Source organism: Ursus arctos, unplaced genomic scaffold, assembly GCF_023065955.2.
Source record: "Ursus arctos isolate Adak ecotype North America unplaced genomic scaffold, UrsArc2.0 scaffold_2, whole genome shotgun sequence".
In the NCBI taxonomy this organism is placed as follows: domain Eukaryota; kingdom Metazoa; phylum Chordata; class Mammalia; order Carnivora; family Ursidae; genus Ursus; species Ursus arctos.
Window position 1 is genome coordinate 37630797 of NW_026622874.1, and position 10145 is coordinate 37640941.

The window sequence follows — 10145 nt, forward strand, 5'->3', positions numbered from 1 at the left end:
GGGGTGTCCGCAGATGGATGCAGGACCTGTACAGGGGCCTGCCCACCCCAGCTGACAAAAGGAAGGGAGCTTAAGGAAACCAGGCGAAGATAATGGGGGAGGGGGTTAGGCCCCACGGAGGGCTCCCCTCATGGTGGGGGCTCAGAACTGGGGGCTTGCAAGGGTCTTCAAGCAACGTACCACGTGTCTTGGCCTCCCTCCCCAATTTCAACTTTGCCAACTTGCATTTCTCATCAGCTAACCCTTCCCCTTCTCCCCCATTAGCTGGGCCTGTGTGCTAGCCTGCGGCAGGGCACAGCTCAGCCCCACCTCTCTCAGGCGTCCTTCCCCCACCCCCCAGCCATCCCCAGGTAGAGAGAGGCTGGTTCTAGGCCAGCCTTGGGCCCAGGGAGCTGAGCCCCATCTACAGGGATTAACGGATAAAGGGATCACAGGGCAGGCCGGAGTGGGGCTGGCCTGGGAATCTTGGTGCAAAGGTGACTAGCAGACTAGCCAGGGTTCAGGGGCAGACGGGCCAGACTTCAGGGAGGCCTGGGGTAGGGCTTTTAGGGTCTGCTCATACCTAGACCTTCTCCCTTTATCCCACAGCCCCAGGTTCTGAAAGTTTCCTCCCCTGGCTCTCCCCCAGCCCCGGCCTGCCCTGTGGAGATTTGCAGACAGCCAGCTTTGATCCTCTTCCCAAGGAGATTATAGGGCCAAGAGCCCTGGGCCTGGCACTTCTCACCTAGTCTAACAGTCCCCGCCAGGACCTCCCCCCTTACACAGGCATGCATGTGCACGTGGACATGCACATGTGCACACACACACATACACACACACCCCAAACCAAGTCTGTCTCATTCCTGGCCTCCCTCTCCCAAGAGTTGGACCCAGGGCTCGCCATGTTATTCTCATGGAAACTCAGACAGCACTGCAGTCAGATACGAGAAAGGACTTCCAGGAAGTCAGACAGTTGAACCTGACACCAGATTGGGCCTTTGGCAATTCCAAAGCTTGGGCCTTTCCCAGCAATGCCCTATTCCAATACCCTACTCCAGCCCGCCACCCAGTCCTTGAGGTGGGACAAGTAACTTCTGGAGGTGGGGATGAGGGGGTGGATGGGGATCCAAAAGCATGGGGGACTCTCCCCTACGGCTCCTCAGTGGCACCATCTGCTCCCTGTCCTAGCCCCAGCCCTAGTCTGGTCCTATCCTCAGCTCTTTGATTAGAAACTGGGTTCTGTCCAGGCATTGTCTGCCTTGCACGGCCGGCTGCCCATTGAGGTCTGGCGTGTGCCAGGCTGGGCGCTCATGCTGGAATGGGAGGGGATGAGTGGGCTGGGCCCTCACCTTCCAGAATCCCCCTAAAGCTGGGCTCTTCTGCTGTTCAAGTCTGCCCACCCCTCCATCTGAGATCAGCAACTCAAGGCAAGGAGCGGGGGCATGTGGACACTACTAGAGCAATCTGAGTGGGAAGCAGAGATGGTACCCATTGCCCCCAAAGAACTGGGTGCGGTGGGGCAGGCACAATCCCTTCTCTGGAAAAGGTCTCAGAAACCTTCTGTTGATGGTGCTGAGAAGGCCACACCAGCCTTTCCTCACTGCTCTGCACAAAGTGCCAATCCCATGGGGCTTTCCCACACTTTACCATGCCCCAGTCTAGCCTGGGGAGGCTGACCGTGTGTGGTGGTAGTAGAGGGGGCTTTGTTTGGCTCTCTCCTATAAGATGGAGTCTAAAGGAAAGCCCCCATGGGAGGAGCAAGCACCCTAAGTCCCTTCCTTCCCAGCCCTGGTTCACAGTGAGTGGGGCCAGGGCTTCATTTCCCTTTTATGATGCAGTTGGACTCTCCCAGTCTGCTGCAGATGTCATATTTACATTTCTCACTCCCACCCCCCACCCTTGTACCTCCCTCCCTCGACCTCCACAGGATCCTGCTGCAATGTCAGCCCAGGCAGCAGCCCGGCCCCGCCCCCGCCAGCCCACCAGGCACCTGCAGGGCTCCTCTTTGTCTCTCAGGCTGCTCAGGGCCAGCAAGGCTGTGTTCAAGTGATGCTGAGGCCGCCTGATGCATGGGCGGGGGGGCACCTCAATCTCCCTTCCTTGCCCCCAGAGCTGTGATCGGCCGTCCCCTCTTCCTCTCTGGGTTGCAGAGGACCAGCCAGATGCCTGGGGCGGGGGCAGGGGGGGCATCTGCCCTGGGGCAGGAGGGGGAAGCTTTGCCATAGACATCTCTGGCCCTGTCTAGAGTGACTTCCATGGATTCTTGGAATCTGGGTCACCTACAACCCAGGGAATCTAGAGACCTGTCTCAGAGACCCACCCTAGCCCTGGACCCAATACCCCCACCCCCATCATATAGGGCTGGGGCAGAGATGGATGTATTTCTCCACTATACCGGCCTTGGTGACCAGTCTCAGATTGGCACTCTCCCATCAACAGACCCCTCTCAAAGAGAAAACCCAAAACAAAAACAAGGAGAGGTGGTGTGGTATAAAGCGTCTCCACCCAACACAAAGGACACATATGGCTCAACTTTGCATGATTTCCTGCTTTGCCAATAGAAGCCCCCCAGCCATGTCCTCTCCCCACCTCAATTCTGTCAGGATGTCACTGCAAGTCCCAGATAAGTCCATGCACCACCCTACCTCCATTTTATCTGAGAGCCCGAAGATGGGGTATCAGCGTCCCACCCTCCTGCAGTCTCAGAGGTAGAACCTCAGATACACCGCTTCCTCCCTGCCCTAGCCCCATCTCCTCTTGGGACAGGGCCAGCAGGGTTCTCTCCAAAAGCGCTTGACTCCCTAGGGAAGGCCAAGGCACCATCCCAGCCCTTCCATTCGTCCCTGCACTCAATCGATCTTTGTCCGCGGTACCCTTTCCCAGGGCCGGGTGTGCTGCCTTCCTAGCTGGACCAAGAGCGCAGAATTAGCCGACTGGGGTGGATGAAGGGAAAATTTTCCCCCTCCGATATCCCAGTATGAGACAGCAGCCCCAAGGGGAGGCCAAGAGGAAACACACAGACGCTCCGGCCTGGGCCAGGGCTGGGTGTGAAATACCGGATTTCCTTGTTTATTCGATTTTCTGATCATTAAGGGTTCCCAAGAGGGGCCCGAAATTACCACCCAAACAAAGCCACCTTCCAGCAGCCCGCGAGCCCCCGCTCTCCTGCGGCAGCCAGTCCAGCGCACGGCGCCCTCCTGCCCGGCCCATGCCGGCCCCTCCTCCGGGGGTGCGGGCGCCGGAGTGCGCCCCCCGGCCCCACGCCCACGCGAGACAAAGCCAGAGCCTCTCCGCGCACGCCCCCCGCCCCGCCGCAGGTCCCTACCTGACGGCCACCTTGACGCAGCAGTCCCCCTGGCCGGCCATGGTCCTCTGGCTCTAGGGTCTGGGCGTGGATCAGGAGCTGGGGTCCGGGGGCCGATGCCCCAGGCAGCGGCAGCGGCAGCGGCAGCGGCAGCGGCAGCGGCTGCGGCTGCGGCTGCGGGAGGCGGGGGTGCGGGCACTGCTGGCGAAGTCTGCCGCGGTGGCTGGAGGTGACATGCTCGCGGGCGGCAAGCCGAGGGGCTCACCCGCGGCCGGGGGAGGCCCCACGGAGCTGGGCCCGCGCGCCTCCTCGCGCCATCGGGCGGCGGCGCGCAGCTAGCTGACAGCCCGCGGCGCGACCCGCCGCTCCCCACGGCGCGGCACACGCGCGCACACACCTCCCACCCTCGCAGCCACCTCCCGCCGCAGCGCGAACAAAGGGGGCGGGGGCCGGCCCGGCCCAGGACCCGCCCCCCAGCCCCGCCGGGCGGGCGCCGGGCCCCGCCCCGCGCCGCATTCACCAATCGAAGGTCCGAGGCAGCAGCAGGGGCGGGACTTGAGCCTTTAAAGGGACCTCTTGGCTCGCGTCCACCCGCTCGCTGGGGGGCCGGCGGGATTGGAGGATCTGGGAGAAGGAGGGCCCAGAAGTTGACCACGCCGGAGCCTCTGCCCCCCGGAGCCGCAGAATCTCAGCCTCGATGGGACCTCCGTTTCATAAATGAGGACACTGGGACGCAGAGCGGGGAACTACCCAAGGTCACACAGATTTGGTGGCTAAGCAAGGGGTAAGAACCCAGATCTCCCGGGCAGAGTCTTCACTTCAAAGCATCGCACAGTGATTAGCGGTTTATATTTTGAAAGCGCCCTGAAAGCTTCCATCCTGATTTATAACAGTGAATTTGTCAACCTTTATTGAAGGAGATTCTTGGGGGTGACTAACTAAAATTCCCTCTACCTCCACCCTGCAGCATTTTAAAGTTCATCTTTTGGTTGATTCCTGGCTAGGCTCCTCACCCAGGTGGGCCCCCTCCCTCTGCTACACCAAGGCGGTTCCACTGACCTTTATGACCCACAGATGACCCTTCTGGGCCTAGCTCACACTCTGTCGTGGCCGTGGGGGCAGAGGGTCAGTGTTGGAGGCCTGAGCTGCTCGGGGAGCCCAGGGAACAAAGGGGCCACTCAACTCCAGGCACCTGGGTAGAGGCTGGAGGGGAGAGGTGGGTGGGGAAGGGGACAGAGCAGTGCAGCTGCCTTTACATGGCTATAAAGGACAAGGGGGGCCCTGAAGCCTTTAAACACAGGGCAGAGATGGAGAAGAGCAGTGCTCTGAGAAGTCACAATTCCCTTTCCACTCCACCTACCCTCCCTCTGAGCCCAGACACCTTCTCCCTACCCCCCCCCCAACTCCCAACATTGGGGCCATTCATAGGGCCCTCACCAGCTGCCCTCCCTTCCCACAGTTCAACCAGCTCCCTCCCCTGGAAAGAGCCCAAGGGGAGGACCCAGCTGCAGTTCCAGATGTGGATGATGCTCTCTGGGGGGGAGGGGGGGAGAGGGGAGTCAGACTCCAAGCCTCTTGCATCACCCTCCAGTGATGATGAAACTATATCAGAGATTTTGGCAAGGGCGTGGGTTAGGGTCTGAGGATGTATCTGTTGGTGGCGTCCTCCTCCCTTCCCTCCCCTACTCACCCGCGTAGATAACTGCTCCATCCAGTAGTCCAGAGCACTGTTAAAGTCAAACCTAAACAGTGATAACTTCAAGGGCAAATTTCAAGGGCAAATCAACACCCCTCCCCCCAACCTGATGGAAAACAGGGCACCACCAGCACTGCCCCAAGGGTGGCAGAGGAGAGGGAGGAGGCGCTGGTGGAATCCAGGATTTGAACCTAGAGGAAGCTCTCTCTGGGGCCAGTAGGTCACCCCGCCCAGAGCAGCAGGCCTGCAGAGTGTTGAGTCAGATCCTGGACATTCTCTCCCCATCTTCCAACCAAAATAAGGGGTGGGGGAGGTAGCTAACATTTATGGACCATCTATGAGAACCAGGTACTTTATATGCATATTCTCATTTCATGCTCCTAACCTTGTGAGCTGGGCTTTATTATTATTTTTCAGTTTTGCAGATGGGAGGATGAGTCTCACCCAGCACCGACGTAACAGACCCAGGATTTGAACTCCCGCGGCCTGTCCCAGACTTCCCACATCACCTCCAGGCAACTGCCCAGGGGGAAGGAAGCTGGGCTGACCTAGGCTTTTGCTCCAGGTTTAGCCCCCCTGGATGATAGTGCTGCATTTTGCAAAGCTACTCTCCCAGACCCTGGACTTCTCTGGGGCTCATCTCTGGTTTCCTGCCTCTAGGAGTTCTCCTCTGACTTCCGAGAGTAGGTGACCCTTCTGACTCACAGCTTCACTGCTGGGAAATGGCGCCAGAGCTGCGGCACCAACCACCCCTCCCCCGCCCCCATCCTTCCAGGCTAAAGGATTTCAAGCCTGAAGAAGCAGGGAGGCACATGGGGCTGGAGACTCAGGCCACCTCAGCAGCTCCTTCCTGGACCTCCAGGGAGTAGCAGGGCAGCTAGATGTCCAGACCCGGACTCCTGGGCGCTGCTGCCCGGAGGTGAGGAGGGAAACTGGGCACAGAGGTCAGAGGGGGATCCAAGTGGCAGGAGGCGGCTTACACTGTAACTCCGGGAGATTTAGGTTAGATGGGTCACAGGAGGCCGGGGACAATCCCTGCCCTCTTCAGTCTCCCTGCAGCTTCAGCTCAGCCTCTGCTTCCTCTCTCTGGTTTGTTCCCACCCCCACCCTTTCCCACCGCTTCACCCTCCTCCCAGCTGCTCTTCTTTCCTTCCCTAACCCTGAAGTTTCTCAAGGAGCTGCCTATGTGCATATCTCCCCCAACCCCCACCCCTTTCCTCTCTGCCTGACAGAAACAGGCAAACACACATACACACTCTCCCGGGTTTGGCCCCCAGTTCCCTATTTGGACTGTGGTGTGAGCCCCAGTTCTTGTCCCGAGCTGAGGCCTTTCCCCACCAGGCGTCTAAGGGCCTCCATCATTTCTCTTGACAGGAGCTGTGGGCGTCTGGGCAGATGGGAACGTGGGGGAGCTGAGAGGACCCTCTCCGAGGCAGGAAGCTCCCACTCCTGTAGTGAAAATACTCCAGCAGCAACTTGGGGAAGCCATCTGGCCCAGATCTCTCAGGCACAGCCGAGCTCTCAACAGCAACCCCACAGTAACAAACCAGTATACCTAAGAGATACCCTTAGGCTCTAGAAATGTCTCCAGAGGGGGCCTGAACTTGAGTCCTGATCCCTTCCATCTTCTTTAGGGTGAGCACCAGGCGTTGGCATTTGCAGAAATTAGCTGAGCATTGTCCTGAGGTTCTGGGAGTGGAGAGTATAGAGTTCTGGACCTCCAGTCCTAACTGCTCGCCCCACCCCAACAGCCGTGCTTGGTTCCATGGGAAAACGGGCCTTAGCCCATCCTGTCAGTCCAGCCACACCCTCCAGCGCCCACCTGGAGTTGGAGCCCAGCTCCGTCTGCCAACAGGAGCTCAGAACCCCAGGAGGGTCTGCTGGGGTGCAGATTCAGAGGTCTTAGCTCAGGCGCGGGCTCAGCCTGACTTCCTCTGTTACAGAAGGAGACAGACTTAGCCTTAGAGGAAACCAGAATTTGTTATAAATAGAAAGGAGAGAGAACTGCTGTGGATTATAAACACCCTGTCAGTCCTAAAAATCCCAACTATTTTTCGTTTCAAATGTTAATGACAGTTTAATTAATACTCCATACAGCCTCAGACATGGGCTCTTCATCCACTCTCTACTTTGCCATGCTGCCCAGGAAGGCGAAAGCAGGAGGAGCAGGTGGGGGAAATTCTCAATGTCACAGAACCTTCGAGTTGGGAAGAACCCTGAGATCATCTAGTTTTATGGCTTCGTTTTCAGGTGAAGAAACCAAGGCCCAGACAGGTAAAGAGACTTGTCCACAAGTCGTACAATAAGCTAGTGAGCAGGGACCATGGGACTAAAAGCCTGGTCCCCATAGTCCTAGAGCAGGGCACCCCCCACAACAGCATGGAAGGACCCAGGGGCTAACCATCCAAGATGGGGTCGCATGTGAGTTTACGGTTTGGATAAAAGCTAAGATGGTACAAAATACAAGAGACAGCTTGGAAGCCCAAGCGTGGTGCTCCGAGTCAGAGATCTGGGTTCAGATTCCAGCTCTGCCACTCGCTAGCTATGTAACCCTCAGCAAGTCCCGGAACTACTGCAAACATCCATTCCCTCACCTCCAAATGAGGATAATCGCACTCCCCTCATCGCAGGACTATGCGAGGTTGAGATAAGGTAACCTGGATCGAGCACCCAGTACGAAGCCCAGCACAAAACAGAGAGTCCTTTCCTTCACGTTGCCCATGGATTCTCTGCCCCGTCTTCAGTGGGCCTCTGTCCTCGAAGCGGACATAAAGAAGTCTCTTGCAGGACAGGGAGTCTCCAAGATGAGTGTGGATGAGGCTGGTGTGGATAAGGTGAGGAGGTTTGGCTGGCCCGGCTGCTCCTTGGTGATCCAGGGAGTTGGGAGACTTACTCAGCCTCTGCAGGCCACTGAGTAGGGGGCCCCGGGGAGGGGGGCCAGGGTAAGTGTTTGCAGAACGCAGGGAAGAGCCTGGCATGCCGGACCCCTTCTGTACACAAACACTTCTGGTCTCAGCCTCACTGGGGGTTACCCGGAGGGCATCTCAGCTTCATTTTGTTCACCCCACGTGCCACACTGTGCCAAGGATGTTACATAAGATTTCTCATTTAATCCTCACAGCAATCTCCGAGGTAAATACTGTTATTGTCCCCATTTTGCAGAAGAGGAAATGGGCTCAGAGGTCACTTGGCTAGTGCACTAGTCATTAGTGCTGTGCACCAAATATTTCCGGCCCTCTGCCTTCTGTCACAAGGCAGGACTGCGTGTCCTCTGGTGTTAGCTGTGGCCATGTGACTGACTTTGACCAGTGACTGTGGGCCAAACGGACGCATACCCCTTCTAGGTGGAAGCCTCAGGAGCTCCCCGTGCCTTCACGCCACTTTGTGTTGTCTATGGAGCTTAAGTGAGAAATGAACTTTTATAGTGTTAAGCCCCCGAAGTTACGGGCTTATATGTTCCCTTGGCACACAGCCTAGCCTACTCTACCGTAGTTGATAAAGTCAGTAAAGGGGCAGAGCCGGAATTCAGAGCCCTGGTCCATAAAGATCCCAAAGGGCCCAAGTACCTTCCAGGACTCTACCTGCCAGTCTAGGACCCACAGAAGCCTCTTTTGGGTTCTGATCTGGACTACTTGGGGGCAGCAGAAAGGAGCAGGCAGCCTCTCTGCCTCCACTTACCTCTACTCCCTATGATTTAACTAAGCTTTTGCCATGTTTCCAGATAGCTGGGTCCCGAACGAGCACGGTTCCACCTTCACCGCATGGGGGCTTGGGGGTCTCCTGGCAGCTGTGCTGAGCTATCCTTTGGGGGTCAAGAGCCACTCTGAGAAGTAATTAGAAAATATCCAAGGGACTTCCAGGGCTGCCGCCCATCGCTGGCCTGGGAAACTGTTCCCAAGTTGGGTATCAGAATGCACCTGTGTGAACCCCAGCTCCGAGCTCCTGGACAAAGCCGATCGCGGACTGGAGAGATGCTCTCGGGGCACACACCGAGTCATGACAGCTCCCATTTCTGAACGTGGTACCGGGCTTTTGTTTTTAAATGCTTCATGTAGGGCTCACAACAACCCTAGGAGGTAGGAACAGTCATCATCCCCAAATTAACAGAGGACACCAAGAGTTACCCAAGGTCACATCACAAGTGACAGAGCAGGGGTCGAATCCACCCAAGCAAGCCGATCTCCTGTTTCATCCTGTGGCAGATTACAGTAAAGAATAAGGACGGCTCTAGGCCTTGGAAGCTGCCGAGCTGAAGATGCAGGCGGAGGACCCTGAGACATCACCTACGTCCGCACGATGACTGCAGGCAAGCGTTCGTAGAGGCCTTACTCGTCATACCCCCAGCCTGGAAACAACCCAGATGGCCCTCAGCAGATGAATGGATAAACTGGCATAGGTCAGATAACAGGATACTATCAACAATAAGAAGGAGAACTCTCCACGGTACAGCACGGATGAACCCCAAAATAATTACACTGAGTGAAAGAAGCCAGCCCTGGGCCGGGGGGGCGGTGAGGGTGCAGAGAGGAGGGAGGCAGGGGCAGTGATCAGAGCTGGGAGGGGCAGAGGGGGGATTACTCATGAGCACCAGGAAATTTGGAGGGGGGGTGGATAGATCTATTGTCTTGATGGTGATGTTGGTTCCACGGCTGTGTATACATCTTTCAGAAATAATCAAATTGGGCCCATAGACTATGTGCAGTTTATTATATATTAATTATAACTCAACAAACTTTTTTTAAAAGGTGACTTGCTCCAACAGGGGTGCAGAGCAGCTGGTAACTTTTCCTGGGTCCTGGGGACAATGAACTGCCGGCCTGGCCACCTGAAGGGCAGCTGAGCCCTCTGCCCTGCCACAGGTGGCCTGTGGGCTCACTGAGGGTCCCCTCTCCCCCGGAAGGGACAGGGCTGGGGAATCAGCACAGAGAGGGGAAGCAGATGCAAAAGGAGCAAGCAGGGAGCCAAGCATAAAGCCAAGGAGAGGGGGGAGAAAGAGACGATGCCAAGGAAGGAGGAAGGTAGGGGCCAGAACCCCCCTGTCCCAAACCTGGTGGCGAGAGGGGGGCCACCGAGGCAGTCCTAGCCAGGACCCCAGAGAAGCCACGTCCCCTTGCTTCAGATGCCACCGTGGTAAGCCCCTTCCCTCTGATTGAGTTGACAAATAAG

The 10145-nt window shown here is 57.2% G+C and overlaps 1 protein-coding gene and 1 long non-coding RNA gene across 3 annotated transcripts in view; one reads left to right on the plus strand and one right to left on the minus strand.

The window, feature by feature from the left end:
- Positions 1 to 3641, minus strand: part of KIF21B (kinesin family member 21B) — a 48009-nt gene extending 44368 nt beyond the window's left edge. For both annotated transcript variants that reach the window (XM_048225345.2, XM_026480689.4), the window contains exon 1: positions 3305 to 3641. In XM_048225345.2, coding sequence (XP_048081302.1) covers positions 3305 to 3345 — 41 coding nt within the window. In that variant the 5' untranslated portion in view covers positions 3346 to 3641. The remainder of the gene's footprint in view (positions 1 to 3304) is intronic.
- Positions 3642 to 3897: 256 nt separating this feature from the next.
- Positions 3898 to 9466, plus strand: LOC130544250 (uncharacterized). Its single transcript, XR_008960409.1, has 3 exons — positions 3898 to 4067; positions 5397 to 5662; positions 6354 to 9466. It is a non-coding gene; the product is annotated as an uncharacterized LOC130544250 (long non-coding RNA).
- Positions 9467 to 10145: the final 679 nt, after the last annotated feature.